This window comes from Erigeron canadensis, chromosome 7, assembly GCF_010389155.1.
Source record: "Erigeron canadensis isolate Cc75 chromosome 7, C_canadensis_v1, whole genome shotgun sequence".
Classification (NCBI taxonomy): Eukaryota; Viridiplantae; Streptophyta; class Magnoliopsida; order Asterales; family Asteraceae; genus Erigeron; species Erigeron canadensis.
In genome coordinates, this window is record NC_057767.1 from 4794404 (window position 1) to 4819223 (window position 24820).

Consider the following 24820-nt stretch of genomic DNA (forward strand, 5'->3'; position numbering starts at 1 on the left):
CTTACATTCCCAGAAACTAATCCCTAATTTATTTTATTAAAATGGGTGATTTCCATAAATATCCAATTTATAAGGCAAATTTACATCTGTGTTCTTTCACGTAGAATAGATTATACCAATTTCAATAGCTAAAAGATATAACTAGTTAACAAAACCAGCTTATTTCTTAGTTTTTTTTATCATATTTTTTACTTATTAACACTATCTATAACTTAACTAATAACCTAAAAATGTTATTAAAAAATAAAACAAGAACGAAAAACGGCCAATAACCGACCCTAAACCAAGCTACAAATTGACAAACTTAATGGTCGGTTTAGGTCGGTGTTTGTTTTCAAAAACTGAATAACCAAAACATTCGGTTTTGGACCATGCACACCTTATACTTAAAACTATTATATATACATAGCCCCCTAAGTTATGTATAAGAAGTTATTACATGTATAGATGAGTTGCACATTTCATATAAACATCTCCTAATTTCATGAATTATGATACAATAGTACAAATATTAATACATGTAATAAGCTCTTATACATAACCTAGGGTAAACAACCAGCAAGCCTCTTCACTTGCCAATTGATATGTGCCTCATTGGTGAAAGGGTACGCAATTTCCAAATATCAAATTCTTAGACAAAATCGAACTTATAAGCCAAACACTTGTTGGTAAAGTTCCAATTTGTGGTTAGGGTTAAGCGAGGTAAAGAAAACCGACCATAACTTTTTTTTAATAGAAAATTGTATTATAAATAGTGAAACTTTCAACAACAAAAAAACGAAAGACAACAAAAAATAACATCATACTTAGAACAAATCTGTCAATGATTCCGCGCTAGTCTATATCTAATACTATTATATGAAACATCAACCTCTTTTCTTTTTCTCAAATTAAAACTTTGAACTATCCGAAATACACTTATCTTTATTCACTAATTTAAGCATCTCTACCTAATATACTTATAAATACCCTTAATGAAATAATTTACAACATAAACTTCTCGACCTTTAAAATAACTACACGACCATTTTTAACATCAATTACTTTAACATAACATGATCATTATTGCCGCTCCCACCACCCGTGACCGCCGCCGCTTTCGACACTGGTTATACATCAAGATGATAGAGATAATAGAGATCTATTGTTTAGTTCATAGAGACCGGTTATACAACCGGTCTCTATGACTAGAGGTCTCTTACATAGAGACCGGTCTCTATACTTTTTATAGAGACATATTAGTTACATACAAACAAGTCTCTATTCTATTTCCTTTTTTAAAAACAATTAATATTTCAGTCAATACTCAATTAACCCAATTTAAAACTAGCCAAATAACTTCAAATTTGAACCAATATCTATTAAATTCAAATGATACAACTTATAAACACTTAGCAAAATATACTATGTAAACAACAAAAAACTACTAGATCTTAGATCTCTACAACTTCATTTACAACATGAAACATTGCTTGCATATATTGATCTTTGTTGTACATATACAAATAATACCTCTTGAAATGCTTGAATTGTTTATAAGACACATACAAGACTACAACATACACAAAGCCTACTAACAGTGATGCAAAAAGTTATAATGAGCTTGTACCAAAATGCATTCCCAAATATAAAGTTTGGAGATCTTGAAATGCAAAGTAACCTGCAACAAACAAACTTAAAATAAACTCCCATTTGACAAAAAGTATTGGACGAATCTTGCCTATACATACAACTAAAATTATGATTTTAAGATTGATACCTGTAATTTGTGTTTATACGCTGATGGGGTGGTGAGGCTATGGATGGACAAGCAAAAGTAACACCAAGATTCTAGATCTTGCCAAAAACTTTAACTAGTACAAGATCCTAGATCTTGCCTAAAAATCCAAGATCCACGATTTGTAGAGATGAAAAAGAAAGGATGAAAACGTGAGAGACCTCCCTATCTACTGGGGAAGAATCCGGCAGCCATAGGTAAGGGAGGTTATGGGTGGGAGTTGATTTGTAGAGAGATGTTGGATGAAATAATGTTAAATTGTTCAATTGTTAGAATGAAAATGCTATAGAGTATATAGAACAAAAATACTATAGAGACCGGATAGTTAGAAAGATAAAGTTTTTGAAGTTTAGGTCTCTAATCTTTACTTAACCGGTCTCTATACATTGTTTACATATAGAGGACCAGTTGTTTAGGCTTAGAGACCACAATTTTATAAGACAAGAAGTCTTTAACTCGGCAGTGGATGCGACGGTACAGTATTACAATTTTATAAGACAAGAAGTCTTTAACTCTTTAACCGGTCTCTATTGCCCCAAATTTGTAATACTGTACCGTCGCATACACTGCTACCACCCATCGCCGCTACCATCATCACCGTCGCATTGCGCGGGCATACATAAAAATAGCAACGAATAGAGAGCATGTGTAATAAAATTGAAAAGAAGAAGATATTTAGAGAATGAAGGATTGAATCTCATTCATAAGATTATGAAGGGTTTACAAAGTTACAATATCGTGGAGTAATGGACACCAATTCTTTATTTACCGATCCATAACAGTTTCCTTATACTCATATTACATAAACGGTTTTCCACTGGAACACGATCAAGATTGTGAAAAACCAAAACAATCTACTCAAAAACAAAATATATCAAATACCAAATATTTATTGGATCTCATGATGAATCATACAAGCTCGTGATATCTAGAGTTCACAATTCGGGGTGTTGGCATCCTTGAGAGGAATAGCAGCACAGGTATTGATCCCACAAAGTCCCTCTGGTGGCGCAACTCCACGTAGGACTCTAACGTATCCCTTCTCTCCCCATCCTTCTCCCCACGAGTTCTTCACGATCCAATACTTTTGTCCTTCGGGCGTCTCATCATATCCTACGATTGTCATCGCATGATTAATGTTGAGTCCACATGGTCCACTGTAGATTCCCTGCAGTATGTAACACAAATACTTAAAATCATGAAATGAATGGAAGATTGAAGATTTTTAAGTATTGAAATATAAATTCAGGGGTATAGTTAATTTGTATGTAATTATTAGTACCTCTTTATACATAAAAAAGTTTTCATTGGTTGCTTCCATGGAAATCGTTACAGGCTGATGTGCAACTGCTTTCATCAATTGATCTTCCGTTCCATCAGTATACTCTTGTCCATTAAGTGTAACCGAGTGATGGCCAAACTGTACGTATGTATCCAATAACAATATATGTTAACAAACATGCTCTCGCTACCCCGCCTTTCCTTAATTTTGATAACATATAATTCAAAGTTAGTTTGGTACCTTTGATTGGTCGCACGCGTTATGTGTTGCTGTGTAAGGATAGCTCTCTTCGGTAGCTAGTCCTCCATGCTCCACTATGTATTTAAATGCAGGTTCCATGAGCCCTCCATTACATCCGTTGGAGATTTCAGAATCACAGTCGACAAGTTGTTGTTCTGATAACTTAATTAGTTGCCCGGTTCTGATTGCGTTTATGCTTTCCACTGCAGCCACTGCTGAAAACGCCCAACAGCTTCCTGTAATAGGAAATATGTAATTAGTTCAAGATATATTAGATTTTCTTTAACTACATTCTAACCTACTTCTAATCTTAAATTACACAAATGTCTGAGATGGAACCCAAGACTTCCGAAAAGCCCCCCAATAATCTACCCCCATCAAGATATATTAATTGAAAACTGAAAACATATCCTTTTTCACAATGAGACAATATAAATATATACTAACCTTAATTCACCAAGATAATCTATCTAGATAAAACCTAATCGACTCATAATTGTTTGAGAAAATCCACATCCGCCCACACATGGTGAAAATGGGATACTTTTGTTTCTTATGAAAGAAAGAAAAAAAGGGTGTTTAATTAGTTACCGCATTGGCCTTGATTCTTAATAGGGGTGACCGCGTTGTGTTCCCTCCAGTCGATCCTTGGTGGCAGATTTTTTGCATCTTTATAAGTAAAAGTAACATTCTTTTTCTTCATCGAGCCTTGGAGAGCCAGATAATGTCCAACCTTGTCAGTATATTTGCTCTGAATCTCGTGGGCAGTCAAGTCAGCAAACTTGTTCAACTCCAACTTATATGGTTTGTTTTGCTTGTTTGAGGCATGAACACGTTGCACGTTGTACTTGAACACGTTGAACCGCTCTGGGCTTTTTTGCTGCACTTTATGGTGGCTCCTCCACCTATCGTACATCCCTTGCAATCCCTCCTCTGTTTCAAGCTCTTTCTCAAGGTAATCGAAGCTCTCCACAATATTATTGCCAAAAATCAAGACTATCGAAAGTGAAAATAAAATATACTTGTTGATTTCCATTTCTTGGATCATATATCCAGGGAAATTGTATAGTATTGTGTTCTATATTTGTATTGTGTTGTGTTGACAATCAGTTCTATTACAATTAAATAGTTCTTATTTTGGTCTAAGAACAGAAAATAGTATGCTTCTTGCTGCTTATGTTTAGGATCTCACTAAGTCCAAAATTCCTTTTGTCAAGACACGTTTAACCATTCGATTCGCTCTAAAAAGAACATTACAAAATAACGACTATACCCTCAAAAAAAAAAAAAAAAATGATTGAAAACCGAACAACATGCATGACCATATTCACATTCACACAACCATCACCTAAAAATAAGAGAGCATGGTTAAGTTTTCTAATTATAGTCTATAGACACAATAAAATAAGCTACTTAAGTTATGAGAAAGTGTCAAAACTTCAGCTCCATAATTTTAGACTAAATGTATAATGCCCACAAGTCACTTGTAATTATCGGATCTCTCACTTGCCATCTATGTTGAATCCAATCTTATCTAAGCAAACCGATTGCGGTCTCACAACCTTTTTATCGAAAATTGAAGAAAACCATTAGAAATGGAAATTATTAACAAGTTCATCATATCAGTTTCACTTTCTTTGGTTTTGATTCTACGCGCTACTGAGAGTTTTGATTACCATGAGAAAGAGCTGGAGTCGGAGGAGGGACTGAAGGGTATGTACGATAGGTGGAGGGCTCACCATAACATGGCAGAAGTAAGCCATGAAGAGAAAGCTCAGCGATTCAATGTTTTTAAGGCTAATGTGCAACATGTTCACAAGTCAAATAAGATGAATAAGGCATATACATTGAAGTTGAACAAGTTTGCTGCCATGACTAACCACGAGTTTAGGAACTCATATGCTGGGTCTAAGATAAGCCATTATCGGGCCCTCCAAGGACCTCGTAAGGTAAATTCAACTTTTATGTATCAGGATGCTGCTAATCTCCCACCTAGCGTTGATTGGAGGACTCAAAACGCCGTCACCCCTGCCAAAAATCAAGGCAAATGTGGTAAAACATATTTTCTCTCGAATGTTCCAGTTTAACTAGAATTAGGGACCATATTCAAATTTTATGCAATTAACTAAGGTTATTCAAATGCATTAGACCTTAATTTAAATAATGACCTGAAAAGATTTATTATAGTTTTTGTGATCATATATCTAACGCCCGTATGTAGATGTGAACTAATGTACGGTTTTGCATCTTCAGGAAGTTGTTGGGCGTTTTCAACAGTGGTTGCAGTAGAAGGAATAAACGCAATTAGAACCGGCGAATTGGTATCATTATCGGAGCAACACCTTATAGATTGTAACAGGCTTTCCAACAATGGATGTGATGGAGGATTAATGGAACCGGCATTTTTATTCATAAAAAATCATGGAGGTCTGGCTACAGAGCTCAACTATCCTTATACATGCAAAAAAGGAATTTGTGATCAAGCAAAGGTATAACATATACACATACTAGCTTGTATATATAAGTCATTTCTTCCATTAAATCATCTTTCTACATATGATTAACTTTTCCGTTTTCTTTTTGAATGGATAGATCGGGAATCAAGTGGTAACGGTGGATGGATTTGAAGATGTACCTCAGGGCGATGAGGATGCATTACTAAAAGCAGTTGCCCACCAGCCTGTATCTATTGCCATGGATGCCAATGGTCATGATGTCCAGTTCTATTCGCAGGTAACTAACACCCAAAAAAAAAAAAAATCTTAAATGAATTGGTGATATACGTACACTACTTATGATTATATATACAGGGAGTTTTTACTGGAAGATGTACAACGGATGTGAATCATGGGGTAGCAATAGTCGGATATGGGGAAACACCAGAAGGAATGAAGTATTGGATAGTGAAGAACTCGTGGGGACCCGAATGGGGAGAGGATGGTTTCATACGGATACAACGAGGAGTTCTAGACAAGGCGGGGCTATGTGGCGTCGCCATTGAGCCTTCTTATCCTCTTAAAAACTCTAATTTATCCATTAGGACTGAACTCTGATGAAATAAGTGGATCGAGAACTAATTAAACAATGCTTATTAATGCATCGAGTTAATATCTTATATATAATTTTTAAGAACAATGTTAGCTAGGCCTTCAGTTTTAGTGTGATTAGTTGTAGATGTAGTCATTTAATTATTTTGATATTTATAGACAAAAGAGGCGAAAGGGGCTTGGGCAATTAGCCATCAGGAAATTAAGGCTAAGGGGAGTTTCGTTAGAATAGGAAACAATGCGTGCACCAGATTATTCCGCCAATGCCATAGCAAGCGTGAACATGTCCACAGGCTGGTTTCAAAATCGAAGACTATATGAAGTTTTCATTGTGTAAGTTAGAAAATTAAAACTGTCGTTCGAAAAATCTCCAGATCTACAACAACTAATGTAATTTGTTAAAATTTCACCTGTAACATTAACTCATATGTAAGAAGTCATACGTCATCTTGATGTAGCTCGACAATGAAAAAGCTAGATCAACTAGCTAGAGTCATCCCCGGTTTTCCCCAAGTCATGGGTTCGACTCTTAAGGTTTTCTTTTGACTCACCATATGGTCTACATCTCGTAGTCCAGAGTACATGCACGGCTTCACCATTGTATGGTGAGATACCAACTGATTGTTAAAAAAATATAAAATCTTGATGTACCTCTGGATTATTCACCAATTAGGAAAGTGAAAAAAGACACCCTTTTAAAGATGCTTTTAAACAAAAATAGACATAATTCTATAAAGTTGATCTTTACTATTATACGAGTATAAAACAAACTCTCATTCCCGTTCAACTTTTCTACCTTTAGAATATCAAAAATTCCCTCACTGATATAACTAAAATTATTGAATACCATTAATGGATTAATTTACAATATATACTGCTTAATTCTTAAAATAACAACACTAACCCTTTTACATCAGTAACCTACACTACTCGCTGCTGCAACCAGACGCCACCACCTTTACCCGTCACCGCCATCATCTCGCCACCACATCGCGCAAGTATTCGTCTAGTAATAAATAATTCAAATACATATACATAAAAAGTATGTTAGAATCCAGTTTGTATCATTGATAGGTTAAGAGTTGTGAAGTGAAAACTAGGCAGTCTGGGCTGTTGGTAACTGTCATCAAATACCCTTCACAACAGTTCAAAAGCACCATTGGAAAACTATATATGTATGTCGTGTGTCAGTTTAGTGTGTGTGTGTGTCTATACAATCAAAGGGTCACATGCCCAATGAAAGTCCGTAAGATTGTATGAACAATTGCAATTCAATAGCAAGTTTATACGTCCATACCTGTGATTTTGTTCATATAGCAAGATTAATTCCCCGGGGGGTGGGGGGTTGGGGGTTGGATTAAAGGTGTAAGTTATGCACCTGCCAACCATCAACAACATAACAACTCAAAACAAATGAAAAAAAAAGGGTCTTTTGGTTAGAACTAGAAGACTATTTGGAAGATAAGTAAAAAACAGTAAAATGACATGATTGGGAATAAGAGGTGGAAACACTTTCAATGATAGCTTTCCTTGTTAATAGAGACAAGATGAGCATAGAAACCCAATTTCAACAAGAGACAAACATTAAGATACTATGCAAACAATCATTTATAGAAAGTGATGTAATGAATATACATTTCATAATAATGCATTATTAATGTTTGTAAGGACAAATGTTTCTAGAATGGGATCTTTGGCCGGCAAGACAGACAAAGTGTAAGAATATAAGGCACAAGATCATTTGGATTGATAAAGACTGTAGTTGAAGTTAACGAATATAGGGCCATCCAATGGAGATGTGTTAATACTTGGCAGAATAGATTGCTTAAGAGGTGCCAATTTCAAGCCATAAAATTGATGATTTTGTCATGTATTATACTTAACGGGTCGAGTGGGAAAGATATTTCAATAAGAGAGAAATAATACATGTCTGAATTTGAACAAAGTCTGTTTTAATGCATATAATAATTTCTTGATTCAAAAGAAAAAAAAGTAGATCAAATTGTGTAATCCTAGAAATAATGTGTTTCATGATTATTCCATGAATGGATATACAAAGAAATTGAAATAGGTCACTGTTGTCATAGGGTCAACCCAACCAGTTTCAACCTGTGGACTGTGGTACCATCTTACGACTCTATAATGACACTACAATTCTGTGTTAGCTAAAACATATGATTTTGAATCCCGGAAACAGCAGTTTCAACCTGTATATTGACCTTCTTTAGTTGCACTGAAAAGTGAGTTAGAATCAGTTTATAAAGAAGTTGACTATTTCTAACTACTAGCGGGTTCATCCAGCAGCCAAGAACTACAAACATTACATATTTGACATCAGGCATAAGACCAGATCTAATATTTTGAAGAGTGAAAAGTTAAACCAACTAAATAACATTTTTACAGTAGAGAGTCAACAAAACAATGATACTGACAAGAGCTACCTGCCACTAGGTATCCCCCAAGCAATAGGCAACATAACTTTGGGAAGAGGTGAACCAAAATAAGTCATAAAAGATGATTTTCATTGGTCTATCCAAAGTGTAGAGCGCAACTAAAAGTGTTTTTTTTTTATAATTTTGGATAGCTAATGGGTCACACAGATAACGAAATCATCGTCTATTAGCATATACCACCTTACGGCTGACAACTTCGTAAAAACAAATCCAGGTCATACAGATTTGTCTCGTAACGTATCATATGAAAGCGAGCTATGAGCTATATATGGCATGCATATATACTTATATCCGGATTAAATAAAGTTAATTTCTATCTCTAAGGAGTATGTTAAAGACAATAGGTTATAAGACCACATATCAAACAAGTCAAAAGTATCACAGAAAGTACTTTGACTGCATAAAACCTGGTCAATCATTATTTCTATGAGATTTCGAGATATTGGGCAAAGTTTAAACATAAATTGACAAGTTACCCAACCAGCTTGACCCACGTTGTTGCCATATAAAATATATATATACAGAGCAAAGTTTGAGCATTCATTGGTTATATAGGCAGTCAAATCCATCTGTTCATGGTGTAGAAGTTGATAGCAACAGATGGAAACCATTGACATGGAAATGAAGGACATAAATGAGTTAGTGAAGAAGCCCGAGAATGGTGAGAAAAAGAAGGTGCCACCGGGATTATTATGGATGTTATTTAAACATGCAGACTATATGGACCTAGTTTTAATGGCACTTGGGACATGTGGATGTTTTGTTGATGGGTTAAGTGTGTCTGCAATGATGTTGGTTTTGAGTCATTTGATGAACGGTTATGCTTCTGTATCTTCTTTAACCTCTAAAGATGTAAATCAGGTTAGTTCTAATATTTATGGTAATGTTTTGCAAGACAAACTAAAGATTTTATATTGTGGCATTATCTAAGTTAGTCTGTTTGTTTGCAGTATGCTCTTGCCTTTGTGTATATTGCCATTGTTGTTGGTGCAGGTGCTTTTCTTGGTAAGTTGATTCTTCACTTGATGAATCATTATGTTCTTATTTTTCAAAGAGAGAAAACAAGCAGCTAAGAAAACTCATATTAGCCAGTTTAAGAGTTTTTATACCATTAAGATTTTGAGCAATTGCAAATAGAGATCAAAAGAGTAGAAGGTTTAGACAATAGGGTTAGTGGCCTACTGGCCCAATGAGGGTTCCCACCCAGGTTTGAGTCTCACTTCCCAGGTATTCAGAGTACTATAGGAGTAGGAGTAGTAGGATAGTTTGTTGTTCCAAAAAAGAAGTAGAAGGTTTACCTGAAAGCAAAAGATCCATGCCTCAGTAGTGGAATCACAATTGCAATGAACAAACGACATTTCTGAAAGTAGCAATATGGATGGGTCGGATGGATTGGGTAACACGGCCAGCAAAACAGATTCTGGTGCACATGGGTCATCAGACAGAATAGTTGACCTAAATGACTTTTTTGTCCACAAAGTTCTAAGTTTCTACACTGTCAAATGTAATTAATAAATTCATACCATTTCAATACTTTAGTAACAAAAATGAACTAGGAGGTTTTATGCGGTAGATATACACTTAGAATGGGTTTTGACACATTTCCTATAGTTTCAATACTTTATTTAACCCATGTTACCTGTTAGATACCAAAACATAACCCAAAGCACTAGACATGAATTTCAAATGTAAATAAACATAGTGATGTTGTTTAACCAATTGGGTTGGAACCATGGGTTGGATCAAGTGGTTGGAGTCCTTACCTCTGGAGACAAAGGTTGGAGGTCCTTTTCTACCTTAGGTAGAACCTGGAAGCAGTCTCTCTACCTTAGACTGGAACAAGGCTGTCTACATCTCAACCTTCCCCATACACCGTCGTAGACAGTATTGGGACCCATAACTCATCGAAGACGGCATTAGGTGTTACATACTTAAATATGTTGATAAACTTTAATAAAAGGTTAAGAAGCAATTCTTAATGAAATCATGTATTGAAATTGAACAGAAGGATTCTGTTGGGGTCGCACAGGAGAAAGACAAACATCTCGCATACGCACCAAATATCTGAAAGGTATATTACGACAACAAGTAGGGTACTTTGACACCACACTGGAAGCATCTCGTGTAACTACAAGTGTCTCAGTCGACACACTAAATATACAAGGAGTTCTAAGTGAAAAGGTGATTTACTTATGAATGATTTGATTTGAGTTATATTTATCTTTGATGTGTTAAGGATTAGGAAGATCGAAAGTATATTTTTGTTGGATATACTCTCTAAATCGTTTTACTGCAAAAAATAGAATATTATTGTAATGACTAAATAACATCATTATGTATGTATAACAAGCTGAGCATAAATTAAATCTAAAGCAAATCTGGGTAAAAAGTGTTTCGGTCAACCTAGCCCAACCCATACAAGGTATTTACTCATTTTGACTTTAAACCAACTTTGATCCATTACCCCATTTGCAATTTTTTCACTTCTATTTTTCTATAAGATTAACATGGTTCTTTCAGCATAACACTTAATCTTCATCTAACTTCATCCAATTGGTGCAGATTCCAAATTTTATCACAAATATATGGATGTTTATAGCAGCTGAAATAACGGGTATGTACCTCTGTTGGAGATTGGCTATCGTGGCACTCCCTGTCATGTTTTTTCTGATTGTTCCAGGATCCATTTATGGAATGCGTTTATCTAGTAATGAAGAGAAAATACAAGAAGCATATGCAGTTGCTGGGGGGATAGTGGAACAGTCTTTATCATCTATAAAAACGGTTCACTCTTACGTTGGAGAGGAAAAAATGGTAAAAAGATTTTCAAATGCATTAGGGCCAACATTGACTCTTGGAGTTAAACAAGGTCAACTGAAAGGTATGGTGTTTGGTAGTGTTGGAATCATATACGCTATCTGGGCACTTTTAACCTGGTATGGGAGTGTATTGGTCATCAAGCAGGGGATTCAAGGTGGAGATATTCTCAGTGCTGGAGTGTGTGTTATTTATGGAGGATTGTAAGTATGAAAACTCTCATAATTAATCATCTTGGTGTATACACAATTAAGCCACCACATACTTAATATCAAACTGGTGACATCTAAGTGCAGCCTCTACAACGAGAGGTGGATAAACGGATGGGTTGGGTAGCAAATCAAAATGAATAATTTTTATACGTGGATGGAAACAGGTTTGATTTGGTTGGGTTGGCCTAAAACACGTACAAATTTCAATAAAAACTGAATGTTTGATTAGAAGGTATTATGCATAAATACATGGTCAGAAGCTTTAAACTTGTTCAACCCACTTTAACGATATTACCTACTTGACCCATTAGGGACAAAAGATAGCCCAAATCGATATATATTTATAGAAGAAATGAATGTACACAAGTACTTTAGGTAAATGAAAGCAACCGTTTATAACACTTCGATTTTGCAGTGGACTCGGGAGTTCTTTTATGAACATCAAGTACTTTGCTGAAGCAAGCATTTCAGCTGTAGTTATTAGTGAAATGATTGAGAGAGTCCCAGCCATAGATTCTGAAGATCAACAAGGCACAACCATATCCCCAGTCAAAGGTAACTTGGAGTTCAAAGACGTTGACTTTGCATACCCATCAAGACCAGACAGTTTGGTTCTGAAGAGGTTCAACTTGAAAGTGAAGGCTTGCCAAACAGTTGGATTGGTTGGTCAAAGCGGGTCAGGCAAGTCAACGATTATAAATCTGCTTGAAAGATTCTATGATCCACTGGAGGGGGAGATATTGTTGGATAACATCAACATAAAGTCACTACAGTTGAATTGGTTACGTAAACAAATGGGCTTGGTGAGTCAGGAGCCTATACTCTTCGCAACCTCAATTAAAGAGAATATTATGTTTGGGAAAGAAGATGCTACAAGTGAAGAGATTGTAGAGGCTTCCATAAAAGCCAATGCACATGACTTTATCACACAACTACCAAACGGTTACGATACGCTGGTGAGTAGCAATTCAAAGTCTGTCACTGGCGCAAACTAGAGGTGACAATATAGGTGGGTTGGGTAAAAGGCCAAAACAAGTTTGGTTTGAAACTAGCTGTTTTTTTAGTGTGGATGAAAACGGTGTGGGTCGAGTCCCATCATTTCTAGCTGAATTTCTTTTATACTCAATCCATTCAAAAAGTACATGTGGCAAGATTAGCATGTTGGATGACAGGTCAAAATATGTGGCAAGATTAGCATGATTACTATCCCATGATGAATCACCCCCTAACAATTTTGACCATTTTCATTAAAAGCAACTTAAATACTAGATGTGTTGATTTTTATAACAGGGACAATATGCAACTTGAATAATCTAAATTTCCCTTTTTACCTTATTTTAAGTATGAATTTGACTTCCTTGAGATGCAAACATAGACCAAATCGACCCATCTAAAAGCAAATGGGTCAAAACTACCACCTCTGTGAAAAAACATATAGTATGATTTTATATACAACTCAGATTTCTTCAGGTGGGAGAGTTAGGAACTCAAATGTCTGGAGGGCAGAAACAACGAATTTCCATCGCACGAGCGCTGCTTAGAGACCCAAAAATCTTGCTACTCGATGAAGCCACAAGTTCGTTGGACTCTCATTCTGAAAAGGGGGTGCAAGAGGCTTTGACTCAAGCTTCAGTAGGAAGAACAACAATAATCATTGCACATCGTTTGTCCACACTTCGTGATGCAGATTTAATTGTTGTCATTCAATCAGGCGAAGTGATCGAGTCGGGTTCACATGAGCAACTTACACTGAACACTGGTGGAGCATATTCAGTGATGGTGCAGCTACAAAAGACCTTGGTTGTGGATGAGAAAGCCTTATCACCCACTCAAGGAATTAAAAGTAAAACATTGGTTGATGATGTAGAAATAACAACAGAGAATACAGGCCTGGTAACAACAAATTCCAATCTAGGAGAATCGACAAATGATGCAGCAGAGGAAGAAAATAGCCGTCCTACATGGAGACATCTGATCCAGATGACTCGACCAGAATGGAAGTCGGCTCTAATAGGCTGCATAGGTGCTCTGCTTAACGGGTTAATTCAACCAACGCTAGCTTTTGCTCAGGGTGCAATGTTGTCTATGTTCTTTCTTAAAGACAAAGATGAAATGAAGTCTCAGACAAGAATATTATGCTATGGTTTTATTGCCATTGCTGCATCGGCTTTCATCGTGAGTGTGATTCAGCATTACTATTTTGGGATCATGGGAGAAAATCTAACAAAAAGGGTAAGAGAGTTGATTTTCGCAAAGATTATGACTTTTGAGATCGAATGGTTTCACCAAGAAAACAACAATACTGGGGCTATATGTTCAAGACTTGCTACTGACACAGTCATGGTGAGAAACCTTGTAGCAGATCGACTGGCATTCTTTGCGCAAACAATCTCGGCTACAATTTCAGCAGTTATCTTGAGTATGATATTGTCTTGGAGACTAGCTCTTGTTGCTATCTCCTTACAACTAGTCATCATTGTCAGTTTCTACCTTAAATCATTAATAACTACAAACCCACACAACAAATGCAGTGAAATAGCTAGTGAAGCAGTTCATAACCATAGAACTATTACTGCATATCACTCCCACCGGACTGTCATGAGACTATTCGAAGACACACAGAATGGCCCAAAAAAAGAGAACAACAAGCAGCATTGGTATGCAGGGGTTGCTTTATTTGCCCGGCCATTTTTAACTAATATTAATATCGCCGTCTTGTTCTGGTACGGGGGAAAGCTACTCTACCAGGGGAGTATCACATACAAACACCTTTTTCAAACATTCTACATTGTGGTATCAGCTGGGATGATAATTGCAGAAACCGGGAGTATGACCGGAGATTTGTCTTTGGGAAAAAACGCTTTGAAATCATTATTCATAATTATAAAGCGAAAAAGCAAGATGGGGATTATCAAACAAGAAGTGATAAGCCCAGAAAAGATGAACGGGCATATAGAGCTGAAAGAGGTGGATTTCTTTTATCTGAGTAGACCAACGAAGATGGTACTTAAAGGTCTAAGCTTGAAGATCGATGCTGGAAAAGTTGTTGCGCTAGTGGGAACAAGTGGGTCAGGAAAGTCAACAATTATTGGGTTGATCCAGAGGTTCTATGACCCGTGTAAAGGGTCTGTGGAAGTTGATGGTGTAGATATCGGGTGCTACGATCTGAAAGCATTAAGGTCTTGTATTGCATGGGTTAGCCAAGAACCTACCCTATTTGCAGAAACTATAAAAGAAAACATTGCCTATGGGAAAGAGAATGCAACAGAAGCCGAGATCATTGAAGCAGCACGTCTTGCTAACATCCATGAATTTATAAGGTTTGTTCTTAAAATATTCATCTCTTATGATCTTCGACTAAGTTAATATTGTATTAGCTATGTACTAATACCAACCAAACATGATAATAGAATGCTATTTGGTTCTCAGAATATATGGGAATTTGGTGGAATGGGATTTATTAATTTCTTATGTTAATCTAAAAAGACAAGAAGAAAAATTCAAATTTCATTCCAACAAATTCCCATACATTCTGAGAACAAAACAACCCCTTAATCTTCCAAGTTATTGCTAACTTAACATTTTTTCAAGCAGTTCAATGAAAGATGGATATGAAACTTACTGTGGTGAAAGAGGGGTGCAATTATCTGGCGGACAGAAGCAAAGAATCGCCATAGCTCGAGCAATCTTGAAAAATCCAGCCATTTTACTGCTGGATGAGGCAACAAGTGCATTAGACCTCAGATCAGAAGCGCTTGTCCAAGATGCTCTAGAGAAAACCATGGTTGGTAGGACATGTGTAATTGTTGCTCATCGATTATCTACAATTCAAACATCAGATAGAATATCAGTGATCGATAATGGCAGGGTCATAGAAGAGGGTTCTCATAATGATCTACTTGCCAAAGGAGAAGAGGGTGCATACTTTTCACTTTTCAGTCTTCAACAGCAACAGCAAGCTTTCAAAAGTAGAGATTAGCTAGCTCACTTGAGTAACAGCTTGGTGAATTGATAAAAAGTTCGATTCGTTTGTAATTCGTACGTTTAAAAACTTCTACTTTCCTGTTTATACACACGAGCCATGCAATTTATCAGTCTCTTGTTCAGACACTTCCACTTTTATCAGTTGTAACATCTCTTCATCTTCATTTTTATACATAATACATATAATATATATGTGTGTGTATATATATATATATATGGTCTCACCTTCCTTACAGAACTCTTCCTTTTTCAAGACACGTACAATAAGTTAATATTGATCAACTACACCATCTTTACAACAGTTTCCATTGATGTAATATAAACAAGAGAATGTAATGGTACATTGACATCCACTATCAGAGAACAACTAAATTAAAGTTTACTTCACTCTTCAAGATCACTACCCTAGTACCCTTTTAGCCTGTAGTCCTGTACAGATAGCATCTTCCAATAGAAGTTACTCAGATAGAAGTGTCACGGTTTAGACTGTAGATTAGCCGAGCTACTCTTGAGCTAGTCAGGCTACTCGTGAAAAGTTCAACCTTAATATGGTGTAAATTTTAATAATAAACTCAAGCTCAAGTTTGGAACAGCATAATAGGCTCGTGAGCCTAAACGATCTTGATATGATAGAAATGCGAGAAAACAGAGAAGAGAAAGAAATTGTATCAAATCACGCTTAAGTCTTAGTTATCTTGGCTTATTGATTTATATCCAATCTGCAATAACCGTCCTAACCAACCATTACCAGGTTTACACCAGACCTTAAATTCTTGACTAGTTACAATTAAATCCATGTACTTTTGTAACGGTAATCAATAGTAACAATACCCCTCCCTTATAATATTTTTGTCCTCAAAAATATAAGTCTGAAAATCTACAAGAAAAATTTGTGCAAGCAACCGCTCCATATCTAGAAGTATGGCTAACCGGTTACGAAAATCAAGTGCAAGAGGTAGATTAACTCTCTTCACACCAGCTACAGCTTCTTCACAAGCTGACATTATATCTTTTCTACTCAAAGCTTCTGCCTTCAAATAATACTAGCCAATTCGAGTAAATGACTGAGCTATCTCGTCTTCCATAACTACCAGACCAATTCGAGTCAATGGATTCTGGTCAACATCTCTCCAATAGTGGTACCACAACATCAGCTTCATTATTGCTATGTATATCGGCTAAGCTGTTCCTAACCCATTCATTTCTATGAGAGGTATCAGCATCACCAAGCTCTTTATGTGAGGGACCATCTCCCCTCTTTCTATACCCATTTCTCATCTTGCCAAGATCTTGGACATCGATTCACAATTGATAATGACATTCTTTACGTGTCTTCCAAAAAATAACTTCCACTAATGAAAAAGGACAACTCTTCATTTTCGTCATCATTCTCCTAGCCCGACGCAAGAAATAAGACAATATTATCATAAGCTTTGCTTGAACATAACTTCTGCTCTGCCACCCAGATAGTGTGAAATATGGCGAGAAGCAATGGCTGGTATGGCATAGAAGAAAGTTCGAGATCTTCACAAATTCTTCTTAATGCACATATACTGTAACTATTCGTTCTTATAGAATGGCTTTTGTCAAATTTCAGAAGCCAACACAAGTTTTGGATGATGGTGCCATTTACAAGGTAAACACCAATGATGATGCTTTTATAGTCGACTTCATTTGTTGCATCTTGTTATCCATCAGAAGATGAAACATCTTGAATTTCTTGTTTGCATCAGCATGATAAGACTTTCCTGTAATAATATCATCATCATTTTATCAACACTTGAACCGTGTGGCATCTCTTTTTCTGGAATGCTCATAATCTTGTTTTGTTCTCCCCTAACAGTTAAATCCTCCACTTGAACAATAACTCGGTTTGCATCTTGGTCTACCTCATTACTGTTACCAACAATAGTAGATAGCTTCACACTCTTAATCTTCGTAACCGAATCCGGATTCAATTTCACCCTTGACCCTTTTCGTTTTTTAAATTATGAAATATGAGAAAACCCTGATATCAATGAATTCCATGTATATACATCACGGTTTGGCTTTTTTGTGAGCAAAATACAAGCTTCTTCCATGTCAAATCGATGTAACAATTTGTCATCGTATTCCATAAAAATGTGTCCCTATCCATCATATCCTCATACAGAATTCTCGCAGAACAAAAGCATTGGCTTCCACATAGCACATAATCATAACATCGCATGACATAAAGTTGCTTTTAAAGCTGTCAGATCTCATGTGATCATGGTGAGATGAGATGAGATTAAAAACGTGTCTAGCATCTTCAATCCTTCCCTTCCAGCCATACCCAGCGATCATAGAGTAAAAACACGAAATCTCCAACAGAATCTTTTCAGCTTCATCTAATTCCCTATTATTATTAAGACCCGATCTAAGTGCACTAACAGAAGCATCATATGGCTCAGGCGCCTTCTTGAACAACCCGGCTGCTTTCTTCGAATCACCATTCCTTAAAAATCCCAGAACCTTAACATTCCAAAAGATAGCATTTTTGTCCCACACCCTATTAAACAACTTCAAAGTTTCATCCAGTTTCGCATACCCACTAATAACCGTAATCCAAGAACCGCAATCTTTAGTCTTTACACAGCATTGCATCGAATAACAAAGCATCACATTCAAGATCAAGCATGACCAAACAACATCAAAACCAGCTAATTGTGGAATACCATTCCACTAACTAATATATGGAACTTAAAAAACAACTTTTTTGAACCAAGTGAGAATCTCCAAATTTTTGTCGACAATAGCTTGTTGGTAATGAAAACAGCAGCCTCTCTTATTACATTTTTACACTTCTTTTTTTCTTTTTGGCCATTTCCATATGTCCGAATCCACACGTAGCATTTCCTTTTATATGCCATTTCCATTCGCCAAACTTTGACGGACCGAAAGAAACGGTCAAGTTCCCTACATGTTCTAAAACTTCAAACCCATTTTTACTACATTTTTCAATGCCCAACAACTCAATGTTGTTGCCCATCTCCCGTATTAAATCTTGGTTGAGAATTATGTTCATAGGCATTTTATCAAACACCTTACATGCATTATCTATAATTTCAGCTTCCACCTCATTTTTATCATCGTTTACAAACCCCTTCGAATTAATTTCATCAAACAATTCTTTTATTCACATCTTCTTTACAAACATTTTGAACAATATCATCACCCACTTCGGGAATTATGTCCTTCTTAAAAAACTCATTGTCCTTCATTATTTCATCAAAACTTATTCTAAAATCAAACTCCATTTTATTTTTTATTTTTGTACAACGGAGATGTAAGATCAATTGGTGAAAATGAATCATATAAACCTTTAGCATCTATTTTCAAGGAAAACACATTTGCAACCCTATTGCAACTACATTGATGTCAATCAACAAAGATTTCCCTAAATTCAAATACCACAAATAAAGATATAGACACAATAAAAGTCACTAAAACCCTCAAGAATATGAACCCGTTTGAACCAATCTTGAAAAACTCCATGTAACTCCCCAAAATTTAAAACGCTTATAGGTACTCGTAAACTTTTACTCATCAAATATTTATCTTAAAACAAAAACAATTTAATCAGGTCTCATTTTATTTAACCAAATTTGAATCCGATATATTAACTCATTTACCAAACCCTTAAAGTGTACATATTTCTTACTTTCATAACGTTAACCATGAACTCAAAATATAAAAAGTTGACTCATAAGAAGGCCAAACAGCCATTGTTTAATAGAATCTTATGTCAAATTGAGATTGTATAAACTAGCAAATACACCATATAAAATAACGTGATAAAACTTTAAGTTAAACTATTATACATGTATGATAACAACCAACATGTCCAAATACTCAACAGTACTATCTAATTACTCCAATGTAGCCTCTTTGACAACCAAAAAGGGGCGTACATTACGTATCATGAGCACATGTAGCGGGATAGCTAGCCCCAGACAAAATATAAATTCTAACGATAATTTTACCTCAAAAGAAGCTTCTACTGGACAATCTTCTAATCAACCTTGTCTTTGCTTCTTCCGCTTGAGTCTCCTATAAAATGTAAACCACTAAGAAAGTAAGCTAATGCTTAGTAGTATATATACATATATGCATTACATATCATGGCCACAACATAACATATCTCGTTAGGAACGTTAATGTCAACCGGGTCTTACATTTCATCCTAGCCATCATACATACCTAATATGGATCCATAATACACCATCAAGCTCATGAGTCATCACCCAAGACTTGTGGCCTCACACATATCATATACAACGACTAATTATGATTTGTTTTCCAAATCATATTAGCCCCCATCACAGAATGCATACATATACATATACTCTCCTTGCCCACGACGAACAACAAGTTCACAATATCAAGTCCCCTTATGAGCACCTAACACATGTAATCACAATTTAGTTAAACCATTCGTCTATCTTCTCGTCTTTGCTAGTTTTCATACGTGATTCAACTCAAGAATTAGGGTGTTTTGCTTACTCCACCAATATAATGTCAATAGCCAAAGACCATAATAAAGATAAAATGATTAACTAGCAAAAACCTCCATTATAATAACACCACCATTAAATTTATATTTATATACCAAATATGTTTGGGGTTCTGAATTTCTTAAACACTTTGAAAAATTTGTTGGGTTGGATCAGTAGTTGGAGTCCTTGCCTCTGAAGATAGAGGTCAAGGGTTCGATCCTCATGCCCAGCAAGGCTGGAGGGCCTTTTCTACCTATGGTAGAACATGGAAGCAGTCTCTCTACCTTTGGTAGGGGTAAGGCTGTCTACATCTCAACCTCCTCCATACACCGTCTAAGACGGTATTGGGACCCAAAACCCGTGAAAGACGGTATTGGGAGTTACTTACTATAAAATTTGTTGAAAGCATCATGGTTGGATAAGTGGTAAACACCCTTGCCTCTGGAGATAGAGGTCATGGGTTCGATCCTCATCCCATGCAAAGGTTGGAGGGTCTTTTCTACCATTTAGGTAGAAACTGGAAGCAGCCTCTCTACTTAAGTAGAGGTAAGGTATGCCTACATCTTAACCTCCCCCATCGTCGAGGTATTGGGGCTCAAAACCCGCGGAAGGCGGCACTGAGCAGTTACTTACTTTTTTCATTTTTGACAAGAACTTTAATCAATAACAAACTCAAATAAAACCATACCTCCTAATTTGGATAGGAATTAGCTTGTGTAGTCATAAAGTTCATTCAATGCAAAGGTTGGAGGGCTTTTTCTACCATTTAGGTAGAAACCGGAAGCAGCCTCTTTACTTAGGTAGGGTATATATCTGAACCTCCTCATACACCGTCGAGGTATTAGGGCTCAAAAACCCGCGACGGCACTGAGCAGTAGCTTACTTTTCTTTTTTAGTCATAAAGTTCATTCTAATTTTCATACTTTCTTCTTTTCTCTTTGCTTTGTTCGAGCTGTACACACCCCGCCGCCCATAATTGGGTTTTATGTATAGTTTGGAGTATAGTATTATTTTGTCAAACTTTATTGTTTCGAGATACAATTTTGGAGTATGCATCAATTGATATACTGGGATACATTTTTTTTAATGAATAAGTATAAGTATAATGTTGTTCAAAGAATTGCTTTAGCTGCAGAAGGTATTTAACCATATTAATGTTCCTAAGGAGAAGATTATGGAACAAATTTTGAAAGGCATTAAATTGAGGTTGGTTAAATTGAAGTTAAAAAACTGCAGTGCTTATGAAGAGTTAAAAAGCAAGTGGCATTTATATTTGATCCAAATCTATATAAACAAATGCTTTTTTTTTCCCTTAAAACTTTACTATGTTCTTGAGTCTATTTTGTGAACGAAAGGAAAAGAATTTAAAGGATGTTATAATTTTTGGGTTTTTGAGTTTTTTAAAGGAAGGAATTGGAGTGAAATGAAATGAAAAGAACGAAAGATTTTAATAAATTTAGTTTAAAATCAATCATCCCATTTTTGGGGTAAATTGAAAGGAAGGAAGTGGTGTCCTTTCATTTCAAATCACTTAGCTTTCTTTCTTTTCTTTTATCTATATTCAAACTCAAGAACACAATGTTAGCCTTTATCTAAAATAACTTTATATATCAAAAAAACAATAAAAAAATACCCCTATTCATTTTACATTCCTGACATTCAATACCAATGATTTACCAAAAGTAATCCTTTAACATTTTATAGCTCTATTTCCTTGTATTGTTTATTCTTGTTAGGTAATTTTGTAGACTTTATATAATCACTGTTGTAACGTGCGGGTACCCGTCTAGTAAAAAAAAATAATCACTTTAGTTTGTACAGCATTCTACATGCTTTATTTTACATTGTGTTCTCAAGTTTGTATTTAAATCAAGATAACAGAAAAAATAAAAGAAAAGAAAAACATCATACTTTTGTGTTCTTAAGTTTTATGAGAATGAAAGGAAAAGATGTGAAATTAAACCTTTTTATGTTCTTGAGTTTGAGAGAAAGAAATGAAAAATGATAAATTAATAATTATACCCTTTTAACAATAACTATATCCATTTCAATTAAAATGCAATTTACAACCATAAGTTGTTTCACATCTCCACTTTGTATGAAAAAGGTCTTGTTAATTGTAAATTGACCACTAAGTTACAACTACATAGCAAATTAGCTAGCAACTTTGTACAAAAATGGTCTTTGTGCATCTATCCGCAAGTCAATGCCATAAAAGTCCGATCAATGATACAACCACATAGCATTTAGCCCCTTTATTGTCAATATAATTATAATAATCAACCAGCACACACACATTTGCAGAAGTATGGCTCATAGCATCATTTTATTTTTTAATACTTGTAGCTATGAGACCAAAATTACACAAACAGAATGTTTATAAACAATACAGGTAACACACATCTGCAGAAGTATGGCTTAGAGCATTGCTTAAGTAAATGCATCATCCATCCGTCCATTCCAAACAAGAAGCTCTATCTTTCTAGTTGATCCATCGTTTCCTTTTTTGTTCATGATTGATTTCTACATAAAATGGAATAGCTTTATGTAGCAATAACTTTGATAAAACAAGTAAGTAAAATTGAACAAAGACCGGTCTCATGCTTAAAAAAAACATAAAATATTAGATATTATGATAACTATTATGATCCTACAATAGATCTAACAAGCATTATAAGAGCACATGGATATATCAAGTTCCAATCAAGACAAATAACAAATTAATTCAGATTAATTAATATTCTTCATGAACATACCAAATAACTCTATTGTTCCACTAACTTGATATTGCTAATGCTGCTATTATTTTCCTGTCATTGATCATTGTTGATAAACAAAGTAAACAAAAAAGTGGAAGAAAAAATATCCTAAATAATAACATGAGAAAATCAACAAAAACATAGATGAATAGATGTGAAGAAGTTAATTACCTGAAGATCCATGGTTGTGGAAGAGATACAGACTTTGTTTGGCGCCAAAGAGAAGACGCAGGTGACTAAGTTTGGAGGGAAGAAGAAAAGTACTCATATTATATAGGGAGATAGAGGGTACATTAGTAATTAATGAGATGCCTGTTTGTATTCCTTTACAATCAGCCCAAAATTAGGCGGAAAAGTTGATATGCAAAATTCATAAGGCCCGCCCTTTTAATTCTTTTCCAATCACTTTTTTTCTTTTTTCTATAAACAAACTCAAGAACTCATTCTTAATATATTTTTTCGCTTAGTTTCTTTTCATTCTTTTTTTCAACCCAAGAACACACAGTGTTAGTATTCAAATGTCGAGCATTAAAGATTGGCTGGGTAAAAAAAGTCAGAATTCGAAATTTTAGATTTTTTTTTTAAAGGTGAATTTTGCTTGAAACTCCGTATCGCGATTTGACAGCGAGAGGTCTAGCATACGTTGTTTTAACCGGGTCTGCGCTAGAGAACTCATTCGAAATAGAATTGCCTATTTCAAATACCCAAAACCCCCTATTAATCCGCCCGAAGGCATGACAATTAATAGGGGTAAACTCTGCCCTCTCAGATTTGAACCTGGGTATACCCAAACCAAACCCTCATAGAAGGACTACCTATATCTCAAAGTTGGTGGAATGGAGATTCGAACCTAAGACCTATAGGTCACCAGGGAAACTCCAAACCACTACACCAACTCATCATTGGTAATCGAAATTTTAGATCATACGTTCCAAATCTTAATCTTAATCTTAATATATACTATAAGACAGTTAAACTAATGACTTATTAACCAATCAAATCGCTCAATTTTATCACATTGACTCTCGCTTATGTCATCATTTAGATTAATTATAAATTAAAAATCCTAATAATCATTATCCAAATATATTATTATATTAATATTTATATTAATTTGTAAAAAAAGTCTCATTAATTTATACTTTTTGGTTTTCCATTAATAGTTTACGCTTTTTAGCCCTGTATACTTAACTTATATTTATTTTTAGCGATCAACATTCAAGGATTTTTTTTTAATTTTTATAAAAAAAGTTACAAAAAGTATTTTATTTAATTTTTTTAAGTTACAATTGTCACTCAAATCAAGAGTCATAATTGTTATCTAAAAATATGAAAACAATCCTAATTGTTATCTAATTATCATAACCATCATATACATTCAAGTATATGTATTAATACTAATTGAAAATAAACATATTCGTGTTATGAGCCCACATCATTATCAAGTACATATACTTAAATGTCAAGTATATATGTTTATGTTATAATTCTTAATTGTCTTTCATAATAATATCACATTATGAGTATAACTAGTTTCAAAAAGTTATATAATAGAGAAATTATTTTAGCATGTGTTTTGTGGAATGACTACGACAAACAATTTCATCAATTTGTCTCAGCTAATAATGACAGTGACGAATCTATGATTATTTTACTAGAACTTACAAAGTATAACACTAGTCACTTAGAACCATATATTTTTAAAATTATAAGCTTTTATGAATTAAATGTA

The 24820-nt window shown here is 35.1% G+C and overlaps 3 protein-coding genes and 1 long non-coding RNA gene across 4 annotated transcripts; 2 read left to right on the forward strand and 2 right to left on the reverse strand.

Moving 5' to 3' along the window:
* Positions 1 to 2683: 2683 nt before the first annotated feature.
* On the reverse strand, positions 2684 to 4337 carry LOC122607759 (cysteine protease Amb a 11.0101-like). The gene is made up of 4 exons (XM_043780792.1): positions 3891 to 4337; positions 3300 to 3535; positions 3060 to 3197; positions 2684 to 2945 (listed from the first exon to the last, which is right to left on the reverse strand). The coding sequence occupies exons 1-4, from the start codon at positions 4333 to 4335 to the stop codon at positions 2706 to 2708; spliced, it is 1059 nt and encodes a 352-aa protein (XP_043636727.1). The 5' UTR covers positions 4336 to 4337; the 3' UTR covers positions 2684 to 2705.
* Positions 4338 to 4860: 523 nt separating this feature from the next.
* On the forward strand, positions 4861 to 6360 carry LOC122607938 (vignain-like). Its single transcript, XM_043781015.1, has 4 exons — positions 4861 to 5351; positions 5553 to 5788; positions 5892 to 6032; positions 6110 to 6360. Exons 1-4 carry the CDS (start codon positions 4895 to 4897, stop codon positions 6350 to 6352), a joined length of 1077 nt encoding a protein of 358 aa, XP_043636950.1. The 5' UTR covers positions 4861 to 4894; the 3' UTR covers positions 6353 to 6360.
* A 5028-nt stretch (positions 6361 to 11388) lies between these two features.
* Positions 11389 to 15807, forward strand: LOC122608802 (putative multidrug resistance protein). The gene is made up of 4 exons (XM_043781883.1): positions 11389 to 11819; positions 12244 to 12784; positions 13299 to 15148; positions 15423 to 15807. Exons 1-4 carry the CDS (start codon positions 11389 to 11391, stop codon positions 15805 to 15807), a joined length of 3207 nt encoding a protein of 1068 aa, XP_043637818.1.
* Positions 15808 to 22585: 6778 nt separating this feature from the next.
* LOC122606622 lies at positions 22586 to 23320 on the reverse strand. Its single transcript, XR_006324964.1, has 3 exons — positions 23260 to 23320; positions 23086 to 23139; positions 22586 to 22852 (listed from the first exon to the last, which is right to left on the reverse strand). It is a non-coding gene; the product is annotated as an uncharacterized LOC122606622 (long non-coding RNA).
* Between the last annotated feature and the right edge of the window lie 1500 nt (positions 23321 to 24820).